The 27,321-nt window shown below is 43.3% G+C and overlaps 2 protein-coding genes across 3 annotated transcripts in view; both read right to left on the bottom strand.

The window, feature by feature from the left end:
• Positions 1 to 10,844: 10,844 nt before the first annotated feature.
• Positions 10,845 to 15,468, bottom strand: LOC110493996 (globoside alpha-1,3-N-acetylgalactosaminyltransferase 1). Of its 2 annotated transcripts, XM_021568648.2 has the most exons (3): positions 15,124 to 15,468; positions 12,391 to 12,453; positions 10,845 to 11,946 (listed from the first exon to the last, which is right to left on the bottom strand). In XM_021568648.2, exons 1-3 carry the CDS (start codon positions 15,155 to 15,157, stop codon positions 10,985 to 10,987), a joined length of 1,059 nt encoding a protein of 352 aa, XP_021424323.1. In that variant the 5' UTR covers positions 15,158 to 15,468; the 3' UTR covers positions 10,845 to 10,984. The 2 variants fall into 2 exon arrangements, with proteins under 2 accessions (XP_021424323.1, XP_036805888.1); XM_036949993.1 differs by lacking the exon at positions 12,391 to 12,453.
• A 9,836-nt stretch (positions 15,469 to 25,304) lies between these two features.
• LOC110493995 (neuroendocrine convertase 1) overlaps positions 25,305 to 27,321 on the bottom strand; it is a 32,199-nt gene continuing 30,182 nt past the window's right edge. The window contains exon 14 of the mRNA XM_021568647.2: positions 25,305 to 27,036. Coding sequence (XP_021424322.2) covers positions 26,611 to 27,036 — 426 coding nt within the window. The 3' untranslated portion in view covers positions 25,305 to 26,610. The remainder of the gene's footprint in view (positions 27,037 to 27,321) is intronic.

Raw genomic sequence — 27,321 nt, 5'->3', positions numbered from 1 at the left:
TTTGCCAGAGAACACCAAGATTGGCAAATTCGCCACTGGCGCCCTGTGCTCTTCACAGACGAAAGCAGGTTCACACTGAGCACATGTGACAGACGTGACAGAGTCTGGAGACGCCGTGGAGAACGTTCTGCTGCCTGCAACATCCTCCATCATGACCGGTTTGGCGGTGGGTCAGTCATGGTGTGGAGTGGCATTTCTTTGGGAGGTAGCCTGACTACCATTAGGTACCGAGATGAGATTCTCAAACCCCTTGTGAGACCATATGCTGGTGCGGTTGGCCCTGGGTTCCTCCTAATGCAAGACAATGCTAGACCTCATGTGGCTGGAGTGTGTCAGCAGTTCCTGCAAGAGGAAGGCATTGATGCTATGGACTGGCCTGCCCGTTCCCCAGACCTGAATCAAATTGAGCTCATCTGGGACATCATGTCTCGCTCCATCCACCAACGCCACGTTGCACCACATACTGTCCAGGAGTTGGCGGATGCTTTAGTCCAGGTCTGGGAGGAGATCCCTCAGGAGACCATCCGTCACCTCATCAGGAGCATGCCCAGGCGTTGTAGGGAGGTCATACAGGCACGTGGAGGCCACACACACTACTGAGCCTCATTTTGACTTGTTTTAAGGACATTACATCAAAGTTGGATCAGCCTGTAGTGTGGTTTTCCACTTTAATTTTGAGTGTGACTCCAAATCCAGACCTCCATGGGTTGATAAATTTGATTTCCATTGATCATTTTTGTGTGATTTTATTGTCAGCACATTCAACTATGTAAAGAAAAAAGTATTTAATAAGAATATTTCATTCATTCAGATCTAGGATGTGTTATTTTAGTGTTCCCTTTATTTTTTTGAGCAGTGTATATTTTTAGAATAAGGCTGTAACATAACAAAATGTGGAAAAAGTAAAGACATCTGAATAATTTCCGAATGCAGTGTACATAGTCATTATACACTGGTCACTTTAATAATGTTTACATACTGTTTTACCCACTTCATATGTATAAACTGTATTTTAGTCCAGGCTCATCCTATATAACTACTGCTGTATACACATTTTCTATTCATATACATAATGAATGTATTTATATTCAGGACTCTTGACATTGCTTGTTCTAAATATTTCTTCATTCCTGTCTTTAAATTTGTGTGCATTGTTTTGTATTGTTAGGTACTACTGCACTGTTGGAGCTAGAAACAGAAGCATTTTGTTGCACCTGCGATAACATCTGCAAAATACACTGAGTGTACAAAACATTAGGAACACCTTCCTAGCATTGAGTTGCACCCACTTTTCCCCTCAGAACAGCCTCAATACATCGGGCATGGACTCTACAAGGTTTCAAAGGCGTTCCACAGGGATGCTGGCCCACGTTGACTCCATTGCTTCTCACAGTTGTGTCTAGTTGGCTGGATGTGCTTTGGATGGTGGCCCATTCTTGATACGACTGTTGAGCGTGAAAAACAGAGCAGAGTTGCAGTTCTTGACAGCCTCAAACCGGTGCGCCTGGCACCTACTTCCATACATACCCAGTTCAAAGGCACTTAAATATTTTGCCTTGCCCATTCACCCTCTGAATGGCACACACGAATGGCTTAAAAATCCTTAGTTAATTTGTGTCCTCTCTTCATCTACACTGATTGAAGTTAATTTAACAAGTGACATCAGTAAGGGATCATAGTTTTCACCTGGTCAGATTATCTCATGGAAAGAGCATGTGTTCCTGTTTCGTATGTATGGGTGCGTGACTAATACAATTTGATTTGCGTTCTCACTTATCAAACTATGAGCAGATTTTAGGCATTCAGAGGCATACCCTCGCTCTCCTTGTTAGATATTATCCACATTTATGGCTTGGTAACAAATTTCATCACCATTGAGCTACAGGAGTTCTCATAGTAGCAGTAAATGGCAGCAAGCGATATGAGAGATTTGAAAGGGACAGGAGTTACAGCCTCGCTCTATCTAATCGAAAACAGTAGGATCAAGTTACAACACCGTGTCTTGACAGATAGCTGAACTAGCCAATTGATTTGTTTCTAATTTCTAATTTTGTTCTGTTAGCAGAGATGCGTTCTGATCAGCCCCAAAAAATGACATTTTCCCGATCACAGAAAATGACAAAAAATACTAGTTTCATAAGCATCAGTGATCACAAATCATGACGTTACGTTGGACCCATTTTCACTGAATAGATTTTGTCGTCAACAGTTTCAAATGTAATTACATTGAATATCTGCCAAAAATATCAGCCATCGGCCTCCTTGACCCCCAAAAATCGATATCGGTCCTGAAAAAAATACATATTGTCGTTCTCTAACACAAACACACACCTGAAACAATTACTGCATAATAACAGTGAGATTTCTTCACAGATTCATGTCATCTCATATGATGACATTTCCTCTGTAGCATGCCTCCTCTTTGTTGACACAAGTGCTCATTGTTTGAGGTTGTCAGTACTGAGTGGGGTGACAGAAGAGGTCCTCAAGACTGTGCTCCTATTCAAGCCAGGCACCCTGCTGGGCACATAAAGCGCAACGGATGTGATTGGGCTAATTCACTAATATATCAATAACATATCCTAAAGCATCCACTACACAGGGTCTTAAGACCTGTGTCACTGAAGAAAGTCACTTTGTGCCCTATTTATTTACATTTGCATAATGTTAGACAAAGAAATACATTAGATTGAGTACTGAGTACACCTCCCTTTGTTTAGGCTGATTTTAAAGTGAAAGTGATCATGACATTTACCTACAGTACCTTCAGAAAGTATTCATACCCCTTGACTTATTCCAAGGCTTGCTGTGTTACAGCCGGAATTCAAATAAAAATCAAATCAAATTTTATTAGTCACATGCTCCGAATACAACCAGTGTAGACCATACAGTGAAATGCTTACTTACTAGCTAGCCCCTAACCAACAATGCAGTTTAAAAAATACGGATAAGAATAAGAAATAAAGTATCAAGTAATTAAAGAGCAGTAGTAAAATAACAATAGCCAGACTATATACAGGGGGGTACTGGTACAGAGTCAATGTGCGGGGGCACCGGTTAGTTTAGGTATTATGTACATGTAGGTAGAGTTATTACAGTGACTATGCATAGATGTTAACAACAGAGAGTAGCAGCAGTATAAAAGAGGGGGGTGGGGCATTGCAAATAGTCTGGGTATGTAACGGATCTCTTCGTCGTCAGACGACGAGTATGAAGGATCAGACCAATACGCAGCGTGGTACGTGTCCATGTTACTTTATTAGCACTGAACACACAAAACAAAATAACAAAGTGAATGGAAGAAACAAAACAGTTCTGTAAGGTGACATACACTAAATAGAAAACCACTACCCACAAATCAGAGTGGGAACACAGGGTACCTAAGTATGGTTCTCAATCAGAGACAACGATTGACAGCTGCCTCTGATTGGGAACCATACCAGGCCAAAAGCAGAAAAAAAAATTCAAAAACATTGAATGCCCACCCCAACTCTCACACCCTGACCAAGCTAAAACAGACATAAAAAAGGAACTAAGGTCAGGATGTGACAGGGTAGCCATTTTATTGAATCTCATTTACATAATATCTAAATTACATAAGTATTCACACCCTGAGTCAATACTTTGTAAAGCACCTTTGGCAGCAATTACAGCTGTGAGTCTTTCTGGGTAAGTCTGTAACACCATGCTCAAACCGCACGCATAATAAGGTCTATTACCACGACCGACCGACCTCAGTTCATCTTTCAATCACCCACGTGGGTATACCCATGTCCCAGCTCCTCATTGGTTATCTGCTTCTATAAACCAATGAGAAGGGAGAGGCAGGACTTGCACCGCGTTCAGCGTCACAAATATAATTGACTTCTATTTTAGCGCTTGGCAACACAGACGCTTGTTGGCACGTGCGAGCAGTTTGGGTGCAATGATTAAATGACATGTAGGTGTAACTTTATTTTGCAACGCTCGCGAATGCGACGCGAGCGGAGTTGGCAGCATGTAAGAGCTTTCCACACCTGAATTGTACAATATTTGCACATTATTCGTAAAAAAAATATTCAAGCTCTGTGAAGTTGGTTGTTGATCATTGCTAAACAGCCATTTTCAAGTCTTGCCATAGATTTTCAAGCCGATTTAAGTCAAAACTGTAACTAGGCCACTCAGGAATATTCTTATTTTTATTTTTTTACCCCCTTTTTCTCCCCAATTTCGTGGTATCCAATTGTTGTAGTAGCTACTATCTTGTCACATCGCTACAACTCCCGTACGGGCTCGGGAGAGAGGAAGGTTGAAAGTCATGCGTCCTCCGATACACAACCCAACCAGCCGCACTGCTTCTTAACACAGCGCGCATCCAACCCGGAAGCCAGCCGCACCAATGTGTCGGAGGAAACACCGTGCACCTGGCAACCTTGGTTAGCGCGCACTGTGCCCGGCCCGCCACAGGAGTCGCTGGTGCGCGATGAGACAAGGACATCCCTACCGACCAAGCCCTCCCTAACCCGGACGACGCTGGGCCAATTGTGCGTCGCCCCACGGACCTCCCGGTCGCGGCCGGTTACGACAGAGCCTGGGCACGAACCCAGGGACTCTGCAGTACAGCGCCCTTAACCACTGCGCCACCCGGGAGGCCCACTCAAGAATATTCAATGTCAACTTGGTAAGCAACTCCAGTGCATATTTGGCCTTGTGTTTTAGGTTGTTGTTCTGCTCAAATGTGAGTTTGTGTCACATTCGTAGAAAGGATCGGACCAAGGTGCAGCGTTGTATGCGTACATATTCTTTTAATAAATGAATCCCGAAACAAACCAACTAAATATAACAAACGAAACGTGAAGCTATACAAAATAGTGCTGACAGGCAACTAAACATGGATAAGATCCCACAACTAACAATGAAAAAATGTCTACCTAAATATGTTCCCCAATCAGAGACAACGATAAACAGCTGTCTCTGATTGGGAACCATATCAGGCCAACATAGACATACAAAAACCCTAGATTACAAAAACCCTAGACATACAACAACTAGAGTACCCACCCTAGTCACACCCTGACCTAACCAAAATATATAGAAAAAACGAGAATCTAAGGTCAGAGTCCCACAAAGGTGCGGACTCCCGGCCACAAACCTGAACCTATATGGGAGGGTCCGGGTGGTCATCTCCGCCGTCGCTGGAGGTTCCGGACTGGGGACCGTCGCTGGAGGCCCCAGACTGGGGACCGTCGCTGGAGGTTCCGGACTGGGGACCGTCGCCGGAGGATCCGGACTGGGGACCGTCGCCGGAGGATCCGGACTGGGGACCGTCGCCGGAAGCTCTGGACTGGAAACCGTCACCGGAAGCTCTGGACTGGGAACCGTCGCCGGAAGCTCTGGACTGGGAACTGTCGCCGGAAGCTCTGGACTGGGAACTGTCGCCGGAAGCTCTGGACTGGGAACTGTCGCCGGAAGCTCTGGACTGGGAACTGTCACCGGAAGCTCTGGACTGTGGAGGCGCACTAGAGGTCTGATGCGTGGGACCGGTACAGGTGTCACCGGGCTGATGACACGCACCTCAGGGCGAGTGTGGGGAAGAGGCACAGGACGTACTGGACTGTGGAGGCGCACTGGAGACCTGATGCGTGGGACCGGTACAGGTGGCACCGGGATGATGACACGCACCTCAGGGCGAGTGCGGAGAGGAGGCACAGGACTTACCGGACTGTGGAGGCGCACTGGAGACCTGATGCGTGGGACCGGTATAGGTGACACCCGGGCTGATGACACGCACCTCAGGGCGAGTGCGGAGAGGAGGCACAGGACTTACCGGACTGTGGAGGCGCACTGGAGACCTGATGCGTGGGACCGGTATAGGTGACACCCGGGCTGATGACACGCACCTCAGGGCGAGTGCGGAGAGGAAGCACAGGACTTACCGGACTGTGGAGGCGCACTGGAGACCTGATGCGTGGGACCGGTATAGGTGACACCGGGCTGATGACACGCACCTCAGGGCGAGTGCGGAGAGGAGGCACAGGACGTACTGGACTGTGGAGGCGCACTGGAGACCTGGAGCTTAGAGCTGGCACAATGCGTCCTGGCTGTATGCTCACTTTAGCTCGATAAGTGCGGGGCGCTTGCACAGGACGCACTGGGCTGTGAAAGCTTACTGGCGATTCAGTACGTAGAGCTGGCGCAGGATATCCTGGTCCGAAGAGGTGTACTGGAAACCAGGAGCGCTGAGCCGGCACAACCCGTCCTGGCTGGATGCCCACTCTAGCGCGGCAAATGCGGTAGCTGGAATAGAGCTCACCGGGCTATGAATGCCACTGGAGACACCATGCGCATCACTGCATAATGCGGTGCCTGACCAGTCACCCGCTCCCCACAGTAAGCACGGGGAGTTGGCTCAGGTTTAAACCCTACCTCCGCCAATCTCAAGTGTGCCACCCCCCAAAACATTTTTTGGAGCTGCCTCTCGGGCTTCCCTGCTAGCCGTGTCCCCTTGTATCATCGACGTTCCTCTTTCGCTGCCGCTGCCTGCTTCCATGGCAGGGTCTTGTCCCCTGCCATTACCTCTTCCCAGGTCCAGGATGTCCTCCACTCACTTTTCTCCTGGGCCCAGGATCCCTGCTCCTCTTGAACATGCTGCTGGTTCATTTTTGGTGGAATCTTCTGTCACGTTCGTTGAAAGGATCGGACCAAGGTGCAGCGTGGTATGCATACATATTATTTTAATAAATTAATACTGAACAAATCAACTAAATAGAACAAATGAAACGTGAAGCTATACAAAATAGTGCTGACAGGCAACTAAACATAGACAAGATCCCACAACTAACAATGGGGAAAATGGCTACCTAAATATGATCCCCAATCAGAGACAACGATAAACAGCCGTCTCTGATTGGGAACCATATCAGGCCAACATAGACATACAAAAACCCTAGATGACAAAAACCCTAGACATACAACAACTAGAGTACCCACCCTAGACACACCCTGACCTAACCAAAATATATAGAAAACAGAGAATCTAAGGTCAGGGTGTGACAGTTTGTCTCCCAGTGTCTGTTGGAAAGCAGACTGAACCAGGTTTTTCCTCTTGAATTTGGCCTTGCTTAGCACTATTCGTTTATTTTTATCCCCCCAAAAATGATATGGTCCTTGCTGATGACAAACATACCCATACATGATGCAGCCACCACCATGCTTGAAAATACGAATAGTGGGACTCAGTGATGTGTTGTGTTGGATTTGCCCCAAACATAACGCAATGTATTCATGACATAAAGTTAATATCTGAGCCACATTTTTTTCAATTTTACTTCAGTGCCTTATTGCGAACAGAATGCATGTTTTGGAATATTTGTTATTCTGTACAGGCTTTCTTCTTTTCACTCTGTCATGTAGGTTAGTATTCTGGAGTAAGTAGAATGGTATTGATCCATCCACAGTTTTCTACTCTCACAGCCATTCAACTCTATAACTGTTTTAAAGTCACCATTGGCCTCATAGTGAAATCCTTGAGTGGTTTCCTTCCTCTTCTATTATGGGGCATTGTATAGGCCAGTGAAACAGCATTTAATTTGGATCCATTTTTAAATTCAGGCTGTAACAAAACAAAATGTGGACAAAGTCAAAGGGGTGTGAATACTTTCTGAAGGCACTGTAAAGCCTTAAGTGTCCATTTTTATTCCGAAATGGCTTCTTTGGATTCATTAGGCTTATATCACATTGCATTGTGAATACCCGTAGGTAAGGTTCAGCACAGGGATTCTCGACAGCGGGGAAATGGCCTATCTCCATATGCATATCTTCTGGCCTATCTCCATATGCATATTGTACAAGAACTCACTTCTTATAATTTCCATTCATTTTGCAATACACGCTCTGCCTGTCTGGCACTCAGACTCTCCTCCCACCTCTGAATCTATTTTGAACGACAAGAAAAAAAGTCAATCATTAATCAGCGTGCTATTTGGACAGGCTCCCTCATCGGTGATAATCAACAGCACATGCTCACTGGACTGCCCCTAAAGCCTCTAATCAGTACACAAAGAGATAAAGATGCTCTTCCTCCTTTGCCAATACTCAGAGGCCCTGTTAATGAATGTGTTATGCCCCAGAATTTAGGTCATTTGTAGAATATTGATTTTTTATCACAAATTTAAATTTGAGTTAGAAATAGCATTTGGAAGAAATCCACTTGATAAGCCGCACCCCAGAAAAGTTTAAGTGAAACACTAATTCTGGCTAATTCTAAAATTGTGGCCCTCCAGATTGTTCAGACTCTTGGCCAGGTCATAATCCGACCGAAACCCAATTGAGATGGTTTGGGATGAGTTGGACAACAGAGTGAAGGAAAAGCAGCCAACAAGTGCTTAGCATATGTGGGAACTCCCTCAAAAAGCATTCCAGTTGAAGCTGGTTGAGAGAATGCCAAGAGTGTGCAAAGCAGTCATCAAGGGAAAGGCGGGCTACTTTGAAGAATCTCAAATGTCAAATATATTTTCATTTGTTTAACACTTCTTTGGTTACTACATGATTCCACATGTGTTATTTCATAGTTTTGATGCCTCTACTATTATTCTACAATGTAGAACATAGTAAAAATACATGAATGAGTAGGTGTGTCCAAACTTTTGACTGGTACTATATCTAAAATGTTATATTGGGATGCAAACTCAAAATTGAATACATTTCAACCATATATATCTGACATGGTACAGGTGTCTTCTTTTTTAACCATGTGTGTATACTTTTGTTTCAAAATAGATTTGTTTAAGAATACCAAGAAACACTCTGTGTGACCCTGCTTTAGCCCACTGCAGTAAAAGGTTTAAGACACTGCCCAGACAAACTCATAAAAGTTTATCTCAGCTGGTAATCACAACATTTTGAGGTACCGCAAATGAAAAATTGTGATGATGCTCATTGACATTGTAGGAAATGATAGGGAATAACCAATTGCGACGAGGCATCACCAGTTAGTTAGTTGACCCACTGTTCCTAGGCAGTCATTGTAAATAAGAATTTGTTCTTAACTGACTTGCCTAGTTAAATAAAGATTACAAAATAATAATAATGTTGAACTCTTATTGAAACATGAAAGTCTGCTATGGACCCAGAGAGTCAGTGATCCTACATTTGTTTACTAAGTAACAGCTTAAAATTATTGAGTTCAAAAGAAGCGGTAGGACCTCTGTTAGCATTCTTCAAGTAGCATGAGAAAATCACTTATTCCTTTTATCAGTGTTTAAAGTTAATATCGGTGTATAAAGATGAAACGTAGTGGTTTATTTGAAGTTTGAGCTTGCTTTTCTGTTGACTTGCACTAAAGATGAGGATGCATATTTGTGACAATTAAAGGGCAACTCCGCCACTTTTCAACCTCATATTCATTATCTCCAGCACCAAAGCAATGTCTACATACATGTGAAAACAGTGCGTTTCTATGATCTGTGGTCAAAAATATTAGAAGAAAGGGCCTAAAAAAATGCTTCTCTGTGACTTCACATGGTAGGATTAAAAGTAAGAAAAACAGTGATTTTCCAAACCTGAAAATTTTTCTAGCCAGAGAGAGCGTATCTTCTTGCTGCCCACATCACAATCTCATAGTGTTTGAAGATCAGGTGCACATTTAAAAAAAACTTTTGATGAGGTCACTGGGTAGAACTTTTTAACATTTATATTTTTTTCTACAAAATGTAGAAATGCAAAGTTTTCACATATGTAGACACTGGTTTGGTGCTGGAGATAATGAATATGAGGTTGAAAAGTGGCGGAGTTGCCCTTTAAGCTAACAGCTATGCAAATGACATAAATATCCCAAAACTTGTTTGTGGATATTTTGGATAGTTTGAACCTCTACAGATGTGTTCTATCAAAAGGAAGTGTTACTGTGGAAGCGTGACCAAGACTGTTAAGAGTTCACTGGGACTGTGAGACAGTAAAAACTGAAGAATGACTACACGTGGCGATTTGGCCCTGGAGACAGCCACTTTTGGCAGTGGGAAAAAGCCATCTGCCTGTGTTAGCCTTCCCATTGAAGAGTAGTAGCATGCAAGAATGGGTGGAGAGAGAGCGCAAGAGAGAAACAGAGAGAGAGCGTAATGCCAGAACATGTTAAAGAACCTAAAAAAGTAAAATTTTATTAAATACATAAAACTAAGAATGAGTGTCTTATGAGATGGATATCGCTAAGCTTCTCTTCCCCCGAGGAAGATATTGAAACAATTGTGCGTTTAAAAAGTTGGTGAGTTATAGCGGGTCTTTTTGTGGAATTTTCAGTATTCTCATGTTTCTTCCTAAGCACCTGTCACTATATTGATATGCCGAGTGCATATTCTTTTTCACCCAGGACCGAACGTGCTGTAAACGCCCGGTTGGGGAATAAACATTTTCGTAAGCAGTATTAGAAAGAGGATACTTATTATATTGACAATGGGAAAACTTTGCCTAGCGTCCTCTAGTTCTGCACACACACAGCCCTGAACACAAAGGCCAACATGGCACGTGGGGAAGCAGCATCCCACTGCTGTGTATTTAAAGACCTTGAAACGGCAGCTCCACCAGTTAATGATTGGCCAGTGCAGTGAAAGTGGGCACTTACAATGTTGACTCTTATTGGAAACCACAAAAGCCTTTGGAGTCGTATCTCCAAGCTGACATTAATGGTATAGGCCTGTGTCTAAAGAGACAGGTTCATTCTTTCTTTTTTTTTGTCTGGTGCAAACACACACACACACGCACACGCACGCACGCACGCACGCACGCAGACACGCACGCACGCAGACACACACACACACACACACACACACACACACACACACACACACACACACACACAGTATTCACTCCAATGGGTCTGCTGCCATTAGTTTATTTACTGACACATCAACAGATTCCTAGGGATCCTTGTGTTTGCCTTAAAATTGCTTTTTGAATTTGTCTACATTTTATGGTTGTTCTAATTCTATGACAAAGCAAAGAAATAACCCTCTCAGCAGTCCTGCTCCTGTCTCTTTTGTGGCTCCAGGGAGTCACACTGCCTCCCCAGGGACACCACCCTTCTTGTGGGCACGTCGGCGGCCAGGGCTGAGTCCCACCAGCTGTACTCGGGCGAGAGGACACAGGTGGGCCTGCGGTTGATCAGGTAGCGGTTGAGGTAGCTCTCCTCCAGTCCACGAGCCCACAGCCCCTTTTCCTGGTCCTGGAGGATGAGCTGGGAGCAGGCCTGGGCCATGGCGTACACATCAGCGCACAGACCCCCGTACAGCTCCGACGTGTAGTAGTAGTCGCCCTCGTCCTCCTCCACGTGGGCCAGCGAGGCGGGCTCATGCTCGTACGGGAAGGTGTGGCGGGGCATGCCGTAGAGCTCCGGGTGCAGCGCAGCCACCAGCTCCCCCAGGATCTCAGTTCCCACCGGGGCCACCAGCTCCTGGTCCACGTCCATGCAGAAGATGTACTCCACCTCGTGCCTAACTGGCTCTTTAATGGCGGCCGCCAGCAGGGCCATGCGGCCCTGGGCCAGACGCTCCCAGCCGGGCATCTCTGCCACCGGGACCACCCTCAGCTCTCTGCCAGGGCCCAGCGGGGTCGGGGGATCCAGGGCGCGAGGGCTGTCCGTAAGGACGTAGTAGACCACGGTGTTACCGGGCAGGAAGTAGAGCTCGGCCGAGGAGAGGAAGCGGCGTAGGAAGTGGCCGTAGGGCCCCACGGCGAGCGTCAGCAGGCCTGTGCGGACGCTGCGGTGGGCAAACTCGGCCCTCCGCCACGCTGAGCCGTCAGAGTCGCCCCACACCAGAGGAGCGCCCCAGGATGTCTCCAGCGGGAGGCGCTGTTGCTGTTCCTCCACACTGCCCACCACTATGTCTCTGACCACACTTACTGATTCCGCCTCCAGAGAAAGAGGAAGAGGGTGCGTGTCCACCTTGAGCACTGCTCTCCTCCATCTGAAAAAGTCTGAGGAGAAAAAAAGTCAACAATTTGTCAACCATGTTCATAACGTGCAATTTATTCACTTTTACAGATGAATTACATAGAAACACATCAACTATACGATAGGAACAAATCAAATATTTAGTGTGAGTGGTTCTATTACAATGTGAAGCAATAGGAGCAGTGCACTTTTCTAATGAAGTTTAGAATGTATTGAGTTGGTCTTAATTATCTTCATCTGTCCATATTACCACAGAATGTTTGGAAAGACGTGTCACCAAATTGTTTGTCAGTATCGTATTTTCTTAGCAGACTGCTGAAAATGGCTGAAATGAAGGGAGCTACTTTTAGACACCAGTCAGGGCAAATGAGGTTACAGCACGAAAGGTACCCTGACAAAAACAAAAGCGTTCTCCACTTCCTGAGCACAGAATGTGACGAGAGAACAAATACTGATGTAACACTCACATACGAGCAGAGATAGGAGCAGACAGTACAGGACCAGCTGCTTCTTGGTCACTCTGACTGACCCTGTTGGATATAACACAACATAGTAGCCTACTGGTTAACTGACCTGGGGCTGGTGTGTACGGACACGCACACGCGCACACGCACACACACACACACACACACACACACACACACACACACACACAAACAAAATTACCACACTGGTTCCATCAGCCTAGAATACACAGTAATGGATCTGTGGCCCTTTTGAGTCAAAGAGTGAGAACATACATTCCTGTCTTATTTACTGCAGTGGGCTAAATCAGGGTCACACAGTGTTTCTTGGTAGTCTTAAACAAATCTATTAAGAAACAAAAGTATACACTTCACACACATGGTTATGGGCTTAAAAAAAAGAAAACACCTATACCGTGTCAGATCTAGAGTTGAAATGTATTCAATTTTTATACACTATACTTTACAGTTGAAGTCAGAAGTTTACATACACTTAGGTTGGAGTCATAAAACTTGTTTTTCAATCACTCCACAAATTTCTTGTTAACAAACTATAGTTTTGGCAAGTCGGTTAAGACATCTACTTTGTGCCTGACACAACAATTGTTTACAGACAGATTATTTCACTTAAAATTCACTGTATCACAATTCCAGTGGGTCACAAGTTACCATACACTAAGTTGACTGTGCCTTTAAACAGTTTGGAAAATTCCAGAAAATGATGTCATGGCTTTAGAAGCTTCTGATAGGCTAACTGACATAATTTGAGTCAATTGGAGGTGTACCTGTGGATGTATTTCAAGGCCTACCTTCAAACTCAATGCCTCTTTGCTTGACATCATGGGAAAATCAAAAGAAATTAGCCAAGACCTTAGAAAAAAATTGTAGACCTCCAGAAGTCTGGTTCATCCTTGGGAGCAATTTCCAAACACCTGAAGGTACCACATTCATCTGTACAAACAATAGTACGCAAGTATAAACACCATGTGACCACGCAGCCGTCATACCGCTCAGGAAGGAGATGCGTTCTCCTAGAGGTGAACGTACTTTGGTGTGAGAAGTGTAAATCAATCCCAGAACAACAGCAAAGGACCTTGTGAAGATGCTGGAGGAAACAGATTCAAAAATAAAACGGGACCTATATCGACATAACCTGAAAGGCCGCTCAGCAAGGAAGAAGCCACTGCTCCAAAACCGCCATAAAAAAGCCAGACTACGGTTTGCAACTCACATTCTTAAAATAAAGTGGTGATCCTAAGTGACCTAAGACAGGGAATTTTTACTAGGATTAAATGTCAGGAATTGTGAAAAACTGAGTTTAAATGTATTTGGCTAAGGTGTATGTAAACTTCTGACTTCAACTGTATATAGATCACAGAAGACTGAAATATAACAAAAACATTTTATATAGAAACACCAGATTTTAAGCAGGTTTTTGAAATAATGTTGATTAGTTATGAAATTATGAACAATATTAATAACATTCCACCCATGAGGCCACTAGATGGCGATTTGGTAATTTCACTGCAGGAAAGGCCTAGTGCAGTCAAAAATGTGTTTTATATACATTCCCACACTATGAGGTTGGAATAATACTGTGAAGTTGTGAAAATTATGATAATGCCCTTTTAGTGTAACAGTTGTTTGAACAGCCTACCTGAAAATGCAGCCTGGTGACATCACCAGGCAGTAAATGAGTTAATAGACCAATAATCAATAATTCAATCAAATGTATTTATAAAGCCCCTTTTACATCAGCCAATGTCACAAAGTGCTATACAGAAACCCAGTCTAAAACCCCAAACAGCAAGCAATGCATTTGTAGAAACACGTAGAAGAAGATAGAAGATAGTTCCAAAACTCTCTGCCAATAACAGCTAGTTTTCAGTTTTCCCCTCCCTGCTCAGAACACTCTCAGACAGTCCTAGCAAAATTCTTGTTTAAGAAATTGTTATTTTCTCTTTGCTAAAAAGCAATTTTTCTTATTTTAGAGTAAGGTACTTAATTGTTACCCGGAAATGATTTGATTTTGAGATAAAAACAGCTGCATTGGGCCTTTATGTACACAGCTTACAAATGTCTCAGTGGCTCTGAAAATGAAGCATTGATGAGGGAAGAAATGTTACAAGTCCAGGTTGGGAATGAGAAGAATGCACTTACACTTTGGAACCGTGACAACTTGCAATTCTTTTAGTAGTGAAAGTCTCTCTCGGTACCATTACAGAACTTGTAGGCTGTGTCACCCAAGGCTACTTTCTAAATGAGCCTGCTTCATGTAAGCCTACCATCGTGTCCTGAAAGTCTTGTAGTCAGTGAGCTACCAAGATCTTATCTATGAAACAACTGTGTTAGATCCAAAATATAAAATCAGGACACCAGGATTGTGTTCATTCGGGGACACAGTAGAAAAACTTTTGCAATAGAAAATGAAAACAATTGTTTCTTTTTGGGTCTCCTGTTTCACTCTGTTTTGCAGCGTTTTCTTCTGTTTCTTCTGTTTCTACTGAACAGGTTGATTGCTTTGGATAAAACAGTATGAGGTTAAAACATGAACCAAAAAAACATCTCTCACTCTCCTCCATTTCGCAATTGGAAAAACCATGACCTGTTTACCAATTGCCTGCGATGTGAGGATTCACAGAGAGGGGAAAGTGAGGTATAGAGAGAAATAAGGAGAGAGGGAGAGAGAGATGAAAAGAAGAAGAGAAGGTGCCTTGATGGATAAGTTGGACTGACCTGAGAGCAGTTTGCAGAGTGGGAACAGCACCATGTTCTGGACAGACAAGAAGCGGCAGCAGGACCTGGCTTTGGGCTGAGGCCTGGATAGCTGCCAGGATACTCCTATTCTGTCTCGCTCTCTCTCTCTCTCTCTCTCTCTCTCTCTCTCTCTCTCTCTCTCTCTCTCTCTCTCTCTCTCTCTCTATATATATATATATCTCTTTCTCTACGTCTAGCACTTTTTAAGATATCAATATTGTCTTTCTCAGTCGTCTTTCTCCGTTGTGTTTTCCTCTCTCATATCCCACTCCCTTGTCTTTCCTCCTCTCTTTCTTTTCTCCCCCTCTCTTTTCACTCTTTCCGCTTCAGGATTCTGGAGGCTTCTCATCTGGAGCATGCCCAAAGCAAGCAGATGTTTTGGGAATCTGGGCAGATGGGATGAGTTTGGAAATAAGATATGGAGAGAAAGCAGACGAGAAGGAGTGGAAGAGGGGAAATTAGAGTGGAGGGTGCTTTCAAATGATACAACATGAGGCCTTCATTTAATTCTTTACAAGAAAACAAATGCATAAAGGTTGTGGTAGTCTTAAGATAAGAGAGGTGGGCTAGTAACCTGAGGTTTGCCTGCCTGAATTCCAGTGAGCTGCAGAGATCTAGCCTTTTGGGGGCCCTAAGCCAGATTGTGTTGCAGTTAAAGTTAATTTCCTGAAATTCAAAAGAATGTGCCATTACTTATGCCAATTGATTGGATAATGTGACAGATGGTAATTTCATAATGATAATAACGAATACATTCTGTCTTGTTATTATTATTCATGGTTTTCCATCTTGGATAATGGAGGATCAAGAAAGCCTTTCTGTTTTACTTCATAGTATCAGGTTAATCCTTTTTATAACATGAAGATGGTCATCACAATTATCAGTGATCAATAAAAATCTAAAGATTCTCATTGCTCTCCCTCAGAGATGAAGTTGGAAGAAGAACTAAATGAGACAGACAGGCTGCCAGAAATAAGAAGACAACGACAGACTTGAGGAGAAGAGGAAGGCATCGAGTGAATCTGAAGAGAAGCTAAAAGAGAAGAACACAACTGTGGAGGAGATAAATAATTGAAAGATGCACGCCAGAATCTTAAGCGCAACAAATTCGTAATGTGTAGCACAAATTGGATTTGTACATATCACACAAATTGCAAAATTCGTAACATATCACACAAAATGGATGATGGAGTACAGAATTGGATGACGTAGTATACAAAAAACAGGGACCCGTTTTGGCTAGTGAACACCTCTTTCAAAACTACTGGCTGAAATTACACAAACGTTAGAAAATGCATCTTTACGGCCACAGAGGGCAGCCTAGAAAAAAACCACATAGCATCTTTACGGCCACAGAGGGCAGCCTAGAAAAAAACCACAAAGCATCTTTACGGCCACAGAGGGCAGCCTAGAAAAAACCACAAAGCATCTTTACGGCCACAGAGGGCAGCCTAGAAAAAACCACAAAGCATCTTTACGGCCACAGAGGGCAGCCTAGAAAAAAACCACAAAGCATCTTTACGGCCACAGAGGGCAGCCTAGAAAAAAACCACAAAGCATCTTTACGGCCACAGAGGGCAGCCTAGAAAAAACCACAAAGCATCTTTACGGCCACAGAGGGCAGCCTAGAAAAAACCACAAAGCATCTTTACGGCCACAGAGGGCAGCCTAGAAAAAACCACAAAGCATCTTTACGGCCACAGAGGGCAGCCTAGAAAAAACCACAAAGCATCGGAATGAGGACATCAAACACCTTCAGGAGAAAGACACGCAACTGGATGATATGACCAAGCAAGTGAGAGAGAATGGGAGACTACTGGAAAACACTATTAAAGAGGTGGAGAAAAGTAAGAGACAACTGGAGGCACTGGGGAAGGACCTGCAGGACAAGAACAACCAAGTAGATAACTTTAGAGTCCTACTGCAGGAAAAATACATTAAACTAGAAGCCAGGAGCCACAGACTGGCAGAGAAGGACAACCTACTGGAAGAGAGCGATAAACAAGTGGAGGATGTCAGCAATGAAAATGTATAACTGGGTAATATTATTTCAACAATTTCATCACCATCTTTACTGTACAGTGTACGTTCCTCAACCAGGTTATGGAAGTAGACTCTCCTCAATGTTACCAATACGGTTGAACATCACCTCATACTTTCCATCTGCCTAATATTTCTGCCTAATGTTAGTTCTCCGCTGTCATTTCAGCTAAACAGGTACAGTGCATTCGGAAAGTATTCAGACCCATTGACTTTTTACACATTTTGTTACATTACAGCCTTATTCTATATTGGATTAAATTGTTTCTTTTTTCCTTCATCAATCTACACACAATACCAAAACAAAAACAGGTTTTTAGGAATCTTTGCCGAAAACAAAACAAAAAACTAACGGAAATATCACATTTACATAGTTATTCAGACCCTTTACTCAGTACTTTGTTGAAGCCCCTTTTTCAGCGATTACAGCCTCAAGTCTTCTTGGGTAGGACGCTACAAGCTTGGCACACCTGTATTTGTGTAGTTTCTCCCATTCTTCTCTGCAGATCCTCTCAAGCTCTGTCAGGTTGGATGGGGAGCGTTGCTGCACAGCTATTTTCAGGTCTCTCCAGAGATGAATCAGCAAGCCTTCCTTCATGACCTGGCCTCTGTAAATTGGTATAGAATAAGCTTGATCCCCTCTGTCGAATACGCTTGGACCTTCGGTTTGGCATTTTCAGTGGTATTGTTAACAAACACAAAAGACAAAACATAAAGAAAAAGAGAATTAAAAACAGGTTCAGCCCCTGGTTCGACCGCGATCAGGCAGAGTTACTCCACCTCAAGAATTCCATTTGGCAAAAAGCTCGGCACACACATACTCATGCTGACTGGCTGTATTTCAGGCAAAGGAGAATAAGTGCACTCAGGCTGTCCGAAAGGCCAGTGGCGATTTTAACATGTAAATCTTGGTGGGGCAAACAATACATCAAGTGGGATGCATGCCAGCAAACCCACTGCACAACACAACAATAAACAATAAATTAATTGCCCTAAAACGGTGACTAACAGTGGCCATAAACTGTTAGGGCCTATACATAAAGCTGTCCCAACAGCAGTCCCGACATCTTACCACTGCTACACCTGGCTATCAGCAGAGCCTTGTCTGGCAGCGAAATAGTTCATTCAGCCTCATTTACTGCCTTTAAAAAAAACATACTGTAGCTGATATGGCTGACTTGCTTAAACAAATGTGGTTTCTAGTGACAATTGAGATGTACAAACTATGGCATAAGGGGACGTAATTTCAATTAAGACATTAATTAGCCAGCTAGGACGGACATAGTCAATATAACTATTTGTTTAGCACCTTTGAAATGTACAGCGACAGAATTCAGAACATGGGCCGTTCTTACAGTATTCTTCTTGTACACCAAGTCAGAACCATAGGATAAATAAAGGGGGTATATAAGCAGACAATGAAAGCTCTTACAATATTTGATGATTACATTTCTCTAAAACAGGTTATAGGCTACATGTGCACCACCAAGTCAGAACAGTAGGTGAAATTGAGAGGGGTAAATATACCAAATTATTAGGCTGAGGCACATGGGCTACTAACTATCTTTCTACACAACATACACATAGTATTACTTTCTTAGCTACGGTATACATATCTACCTGGTATATTACATCATTTATGTAGCAGCATACAATACATTTTTGGACTCACCTTGTGCTGTGCTCACTAGAATTAGAAGGTGGTGCTGTGGTCCTTCGTGGGCAAATTTTGTCATGAAAGTCTGGCATTCTCTGTATTTATGGTGCATTCAAAACAACTTGGAACTTTAAAAAAACAAGGTTTGATCATGATGACGTCATTGATCTTCAGGTCGTACCTCTAGAAAGAGCCCGAATTTACAATTCCGAGTTGGATGACCGTGCAAAACTTATTTTCAGAGCTCGTTTATTCCCAACGTCCAGTTTTCGCATTTCCGAATTAACTGTTGTTTTGAGCGAGACACAAATCATGCTTCATTGACAGCTATATTGACACAGGGTGAGACCCAGATGCAAACACATGAGGCAGATAGTTAGAGTCTCTGATATTTATTAAACAACAAGGGGCAGGCAAGAGGCAGGTCGAGGACAAGCACAAGTTCATAAACAAGGTCAGAGTCCAAATGGTGCAGGGCGGCAGGCAGGCTCGAGGTCAGGGCAGGCTGAATAGTCAGACAGGCGGGCTTAGTGTCAGGGCAGGCAAGAGGTCAGAACCGGGAGCACTAGAAAAAACAGAGACTAGGAAAAAACAGGAGCTTGGAAAATCACGCTGGTAAGCTTGACAAGACAAGACAAATTGGCAACAGACAAACCGAGAACACAGGAATAAATACACTGGGAGTAATGGGGAAGATGGGTGGAGACACTCACAAAGACAGGTGAAACAGATCAGGGTGTGACAACAGCATGGCCAATGTTGAGTGTTTATCATTTTAAACTTGGAAAAGAGACCCGTAATCCCAGATTTGGGTCCTCATAGCCACTCCACTGAATAGCAGGCTAGTGATTGCTTTGCAATGCTTGCAGTTAACCGCTGTCACTGATTCCTGCCAAACCACTCATTGTTGAATTTGCGATTTCCAACTTGTTCTGTAATGTTTATGTCCAATGGGTGATTAGCACCAATACGTTTTATCTATAATTTCTCTTCATTATTTCTCTTCATATGACAAGGATTAAAAAGGATTTGCCAGTAGATTCTCAACTTGATTCATGATGATGACTGCTAGCTAAGATTTTGAAAGTATGATGTTGACATGATCAGTCCAATCAAAGCTACTGTACATATAATGTGATTTGATATCATTTTTTCTATGGCCAATGACCTTGAGCCTTCTTGGATGGGCACTTCTAATGTAACTCAGGCAGCATCCATGGGGATAGAATTTTGTAGCTCTACCCTTAGACTTGACGGTGACGTACTGTCCCCATGAGTGACAGAACACTGAGCCAATCACGGCGCAACGCTCCGTATTTTCTGCTGGCTTTCCCCACCACAACAGAAAGCACTGAGCTAGGCTGAAACACCTGCATTTTGGAGAAACCTTACTCAAGAAAACATAAAATAGACCATGTTTGCTTTATTATCTCAATGATACTTATATATATTTTTTGTTGCTAAAAATGTGGGTCTCAAAACAGGTGTGGGTCAGGATGGGTCGCCAATGCGAAAGGCTAAAGATTGTTACTTTAAGGAGCAGTTCTTGCTCTGTGGGTTTAACCCTAAGAAGTTCTGGAAAACGGTGAAAGACCTGGAGAATAAACCCTCCTCCTCACAGCTGCACATGTCCCGGAGATGTTTTACAATCTGAGCGCCGCCATGGATCGCGTTGTCCAGAATATGGACCGCTGGGAGACACAGGGAGTTTTTCCAGCGCCTCCACCAGCACAACCGGGGTCTCCTCTGAGTGCTCCTTTCCTGCCTGAACCCAGCAGGATCCATCTATCCATGCCACAGGGGTACGACGGATATGCTGCCGGCTGCCAGTGTTTCCTCCTCAAACTAAGCCTGTACCTTGCCACTGTCCACCCAGCTCCATCGGACCGTGAGAAGAGTTTCGCCCTCGTCTCGTGCCTCACCGGGAAAGCCCTGGAGTGGGCCAGCGCTGTATGTGGAGGGGGAGATGCAGATTTGGACCAATTTGAGGAGTTCACCTGCAGTTTCCGGGCAGTATTCGACCACCCACCCGAGGGTAGAGTGGCGGGTGAGCGCCTCTACCATCTAAGGCAGGAGACGAGGAGCGCCCAGGAGTTTGCGCTGGAGTTTAGGACCCTGGCTGCCGGCGCTGGATGGAGCAACAGGGCCCTGATCGACCATTACCGCTGTAGTCTACGCGGGGACGACTGTCGGTAGCTGGCCTGCAGAGACACCACCCTCACCTTCGACCAGCTGGTAGACCTGTCCATCCGGCTGGACAACCTGCTGGCTACTCGCAGACGTCCAGATCGGGGTCTGGTTGTTCCATCCTCCCGCACACACTCTCCGATACCCATGGAGCTGGGAGGGATGGAACGCAGGCAGACCGGAGGGGGTTCCCGCTCCTGCACCATATGTGGTTGCAGAGGTCACACTGCTGGTCGGTGCCGGGTTGGTTCCTCTGGGAATCGAGGTAGCAGACAGGGCACTCTGGCGTCACCCCAGGTGAGTAGGCACCATTCTCATCCAGAGCCCTCTGTTGCACATATGTTTGTCTCTGTCACTTTTCCTGAATTTTCCCCGCGTTCCCAGCATAAGTCGCCAGTAGATTCAGCCGCGGCTGGGAAAATCATTAATTAAGTATTAGCTCATAGTTTAGGGATCTCCATTGTTCCTGTCGATGTGTTTTTCCCCGTTCACACCTTAGATAGTCGACCATTAGGGTCAGAGTTTATCAGGGAGTCCACCGCTCCTTTGAGTATGGTAACGCAGGGGGGAAAGATTAGTCTTTTCCTTATTGATTCTCCTGCGTATCCCGTGGTGCTGGGCCTACCCTGGTTAGCTTGTCATAACCCCACTGTTTCTTGGCCACAGAGGGCTCTCACGGGGTGGTCGCTCAAGTAGTCATCACAAAAATCAGAAATAGAGATAGAGATAGAATTAATCACTAACCTTTGATGATCTTCATCAGATGACACTCATAGGACTTCATGTTACACAATACATGTATGTTTTGTTCGATAAAGTTCATATTTATATCAAATAATCTCAGTATACATTGGCACATTCTGTTAAGTAGTTCCAAAAACATCCGGTGATTTTGCAGAGAGCCACCTCAATTTACAGAAATACTCATTATAAATGTTGATGAAAATACAAGTGTTATACATGGAACTTCAGATACACTTCTCCTTAACCAGTTGCATCTCTAGGGGCGCTATTTCATTTTTGGATAAAAAACGTTCCCGTTTTAAGCGCGATATTTTGTCACGAAAAGATGCTCGACTATGCATATTGACAGTTTTGGAAAGAAAACACTCTGAAGTTTCAGAATCTGCAAAGATTTTGTCACCTCTGGGCACCTTATTCATCAAAGCTACTCAATACTGCCCCCTGACATAAGAAGTTAAACAAGGAGAACTACACCATATTTATCCCACAACATTTCTACTTTTTTTTTCAAGTGCACAGACATACTGTATCTCTACAGTTAAGGTTTGATTAGTAATGTGTTTGTTTATTGTTCAGTGCCTATAGGTTGAACATTACTTCAAGTTACTTTGTAAAAACGTGTATAAATTAATTCATGTTTTGAAAAGTAAAAAAAGGCTAATACTTTTTGCACCCATCTCTCATCTACTGTACCAATCTGAAAATACAGGATAGGTGGAAGTGATGTGGTGCTAGGAGTATGCTTTCACCCGTCCAGTTGTGTTGGAACTGTAATATACTGGTTGGCTGCGTTGAAAAAGGGTAGCTATTCATTTTTGGCAGATTTCTCCCAATGGTTTAGCGTTCACTGTTTATCCCCCCACTGTGTATTATTGTGTTTTTAGCCACAAGGTGGTGGTATTTAACATGAAATTGGCATATGACATGACTAGGAATTTCAAATGACAAAGTATGACATAGGCCAACCTAGTCCTCAGGAACCCCCAGCCATTGCACATATTTGTTCTATTCCAATATCCATATTCACAGCAATTAATCAGTGATGGAACTCAAAATGTTCCCAGCAAGGCCAGAAGAAACAATAGCTTGTTTGGAAAGGTAATATGACCTGAAATGTCTACGCTATATGAACTGAAATGTCTATATGAACAGAAATGTCTATATGAACAGAAATGTCTATATGAACAGAAATGTCTATATGAACAGAAATGACCATATGAACAGAAATGTCCATATGAACAGAAATGTCCATATGAACAGAAATGGCCATATGAACAGAAATGTCTATATGAACTCAAGTGGCAGATCAGTCACAATCCCAACAACTCAGACACACTCACAAAGTCACTTTGCAGTTTATTACGATAAATCTAATTTTGTACATCCATACAGAATATTTCAGCTTTTGTAAACAATTTTGGACAGAAGCATCGATTTAAATCCAAAATATAAACAAACATTAGAACAACACTGGCTACATTGAAAGATGTATAATTATAGGATGCATGTAAACTGTTCTTCATCTGTCGTCTCAATCTTTCACCTTGTTTGGCAGAGAGCAGGGCTAGAGCCAATACCACAGAAAATAGGGGCTACTTAACACTGTAATGTATGGGGCTCTACATACATAGGGAAACATCACATTCATAGCAGTATATTACACTGTCATAAGCACTACATAAGCATTTATACATGTAAATGTCAGCTAAGACTAACAACCGCAAGTTGACATAAGATATGCAGTGACATCTACCGACCTGCAGTTGAGAGCATAAATGTGAACGTTTATGTAGGGCATATGAAGGTATAATATATAGCTTATAAATGTGTTATAGTCTTTTAGTGTAAAGCTCCTACATTAAAGTATTACCAGTATACAGTTTACTAAAGTATACTTGGATTGAATGATGATAGGTCCACTAATACCAAAGAGTAGAAATGAAGATATCCAATGTGTTGCATGTAACTAGGTAGTTGTGTCAACATGAGTTTGTAAATGAAGCAACGACATCCAAGCCTGTTTTACAATCACCCAAACACAGAAAAGCTATTTTTCTTCGGCAGCACAACAGTTTGGCAATGTTCATTTGTATTCATAATTCCATTTATTTTGTTTTAATTTAAACCTAGAATTTAACTGAAAATGTCAACTAAAACCACTTGTAATATAAACGGAATGAATTAAGGGATTTATATATACGTATATCATTTTTTAGAAACTGATGAATTTCTAGAAAAATATTTCATTTAATGCAGCGTTGTACTTTGAATCTAAAATAAATCAAATTACACAACATGTGTAGTATATATATATATATGTATATAGTTATACTGTATATATATATATATATTTGAAATGTTTCCTTTTAGAGTTATTTTATATTGTCAGTTTAAATAATTATTCAAATGGTTTCAACATGACCAATTTGCAAAAGCTTTAATCATATTCATTATATCTATAGATCTCGAGGGTCGAATAACCTCCATAAGAATTACTCAACCAATTGGTTCTTGGTCATTTATTGTCCCCATTTCTTGTTTTCTTTTTTTTCTATTATAAAAGAAAATCGCAAAGAATTGAACTTTACTACACATTTTTTCTCAATAGAACAGCATAAAATAGTTTTCAGTTTGAAAAACAGTAAGGGGATTGCATTTTTTTATGCATAATAAAGTATGGTCGGAATCCTAAATTGAAATTGTGAATATACCTCAAAATCACATTCCCCAAATCAGGATTTGGGGCTGAGATACAGTAGCACAGTGAGTACGTCTACTCTTGCAAAAAAACAAATATATGCCAAAATAAATATGTCAATATATAAATATTAAATACAGATTTCATATTTGGAGTTTAGAGAGGTGGTTAGTTTAGAGGTCAAGTATATTTATACTGAACAAAAACACAAACGCAACATATATTGTTGGTCCCATGTTTCATGAGCTGAAATATATGATCCCAGACATTTTCCATACGCATAAAAAGCTTATTTCTCTCAAGTTTTGTGCACACATTTTTTTTACATCCCTGTTAGTGAGCCTTTCTCCTTTTCCAAGATAATCCATCCACCTCACAGGTGAGGCATATCAAGAAGCTGATTAAACAGCATGATCATTACACAGGTGCACCTTCTGCTGGGGACAATAAAAGTCCCCTCTAAAATGTGCAGTTGTCACACAACACAATGCCACAGATCACTTCATATTTCAGCATGATAATGCATAGCCCCATGTCGCAGGGATCTGTACACAGATGCAAGCTGAACATGTCCCAGTTCCTTCATGGCCTGCATACTCACCAGACATGTCACCCATGAGCATGTTTGGGATGCTCTGGATCGAAGTGTACGGCAGCATGTTCCAGTTCCCGCCAATATCCAGCAATTTAGCACAGCCATTGAAGAAAATTGGGACAACATTCCACAGGCCACAATCAGCAGCCTGATCAACTCTATGTGAAGGAGATGTGTCGCGCTGCATGAGGTAAATGGTGGTCACACCAGATACTGACTGGATTTCTGATCCACGCCCATACCTTTTTTTATGTATCTATGACCAACCGATGCATATCTGTATTTCCAGTCATGTGAAATCCATAGATTAGGGCCTAAGGAATTTATTTAAATTGACTGATTTACTTATATGAACTGTAACTCAGTAAAATCATTGAAATGTTTGCATGTTGCGCTTATATTTTTGTTCAGTGTAAAAACAACATTACATTCATTGTCTTTGTATAATATATAGATAATAGTGTCAGTCATAATTCAATTATGAACTTGAAATTCTAAAGGTACTGTACATAGCATGCTCAAGCAGGTAGTGCCGTGAAGGGAGAATAGGGCTGTGTCCCAAAAGTCTTAAAAACATCCTTTCCTCATCTCTTTCTCCTTCTCTTGTCTCCTTACTTTCAATACGACTGACAGGTATAGGTGGCCAATAGAGCAGCATTTCCCCTATATGCATTTAGCAGCGCAGTGGCTATGTTTTTCATTAATTTGGAGTTGAGGGATACAGCTGGATCTACAAAACAGATGCCGTGGGGCCTGGACTCAGGGGGGCTGAAAACATCGGCTGAACGTTGACTTTGATGTTAACTGTCACTTTAAGACTATTGGATAGATGGCTGGAGGAGGGGTGGAATGCAATCACAGATTCATTTAAATACGCTACAGGGGTTCCCTTTCCTTGTCTCCTTTCCTTCCTGCATATTGATCTGAAAAGACTGAAGCAATATGAAAGAGATCTATGGTCTATGGGTTAGCTAGACTTCAATACATCAGGAGGAGGGGGGAGGAGGAGGAAAGGAAGGAGGAGGAGGAAAGGAAGCCACTTGTGGGTATTGAGATGCAACCGACTTACAACTAACTGTACAGAATGAAAGACAAAACTACAGACAGACAGGCTAGAATGCTGCAAGGAAAGAAAAGTAGCGTTTTGGAAAAACAACATCACAATTGGCTGGAAGAGTTTCTATCTGGCGTTCACTCTCCCCCTCCCTCGCTTTCTCCTTCCATGCCCAGCTCCCACCTCCTCACATTTTCTCTCTCACCCCTTACCCCATGGGTGGCCAATCTTGACCAAGGAGAATGGCAGGGCTGTGCAGACTCTAGCCCAGCACATACACACCTGATTCACCTACCGGTAGTCAACGAAGGAGGTCTTCAATGTAGACCGTGTTTGGTTAAATCGGGTGTGTTCATTTGGCCCCGAATCCTAACTCGACTCAAGTTGGGATTCGGGGGCCGGATTTGTTAAGCTAGAACAAAAGCCTACACACACTGCAGGACTGGAGTTCCGCCCTTGCCTTACCCACTCTCCTCCCATATCCTCCCTCCTCACTGCCTGTCGTCAGAGAGCATGTCGAAGAGCGCCTGGAGCAGTCGGTCATCTCTGTGTCTGTAGGGCTTGGTGCTATAAAAGCCGTCGCTGTAGTCGCTATACAGGCTGTTGTCCTGCCCACCCTGCTGGTACTGGTTGATCCTGTCCAGGGCCTGGTACAGCTTCTGTGGAGCGACATGAGGGCCTGCTCTCCATGGAAGGGAGGGGGCCCTGCCCGTGTGCTGCTCTCCCCAGCTAGAGGCCTTGGCTGGGGACTGGGACAGGGCGGCTGGGGTCTGTCTGTTGAAGGCCGTCTGGAGGAGACTCAGAAGGGCCAGGGAGGGGGGGAAGGAGGAGGGTCTAGTCTCCTTCCTCTCAGGGGTGGCAGGAGGAGGGGGCTGGGTCTTCTGTGGTGGGTGAATCTCAGCCTGGGTGGGCAGCTCCTATATGACAGGGAGAAGGACGAACAGAAAGTCAGAAAATGGTTTAGAGGTAGCTTCTACCTAGGAGTTGATTTAACTCCTCAGTTCTGCACATTTTCAGTGGATAAGGTGTTTAATGTAGCCACACCGAATTCAATTTCTGGTCAGTCAACAGACAATACATACATACATACATACATACATACATACATACATACATACATACATACATACATACATACATACATACATACATACATACATCACATACAGTATTTATCCCTTATTTTACCAGGTAAGTTGATT

The sequence above is a fragment of the Oncorhynchus mykiss genome, chromosome 17, assembly GCF_013265735.2.
Source record: "Oncorhynchus mykiss isolate Arlee chromosome 17, USDA_OmykA_1.1, whole genome shotgun sequence".
Classification (NCBI taxonomy): domain Eukaryota; kingdom Metazoa; phylum Chordata; class Actinopteri; order Salmoniformes; family Salmonidae; genus Oncorhynchus; species Oncorhynchus mykiss.
The sequence above is the reverse complement of the archived record's forward strand: the minus strand, read 5'-3'. Positions and strand labels throughout refer to the sequence as shown.

Excerpts from the sequence above, each read along its gene's own strand:
- LOC110493996 (XM_021568648.2), bottom strand. The coding sequence starts at position 15,157 with ATGGTGCTGTTCCCACTCTGCAAACTGCTCTCAG. Across the intron at positions 12,454-15,123 it reads ACTCTGCAAACTGCTCTCAG|GGTCAGTCAGAGTGACCAAG; the intron begins GTCAGTCCAACT and ends TATATCCAACAG. Across the intron at positions 11,947-12,390 it reads GCTCCTATCTCTGCTCGTAT|ACTTTTTCAGATGGAGGAGA; the intron begins GTGAGTGTTACA and ends TTTTCTCCTCAG.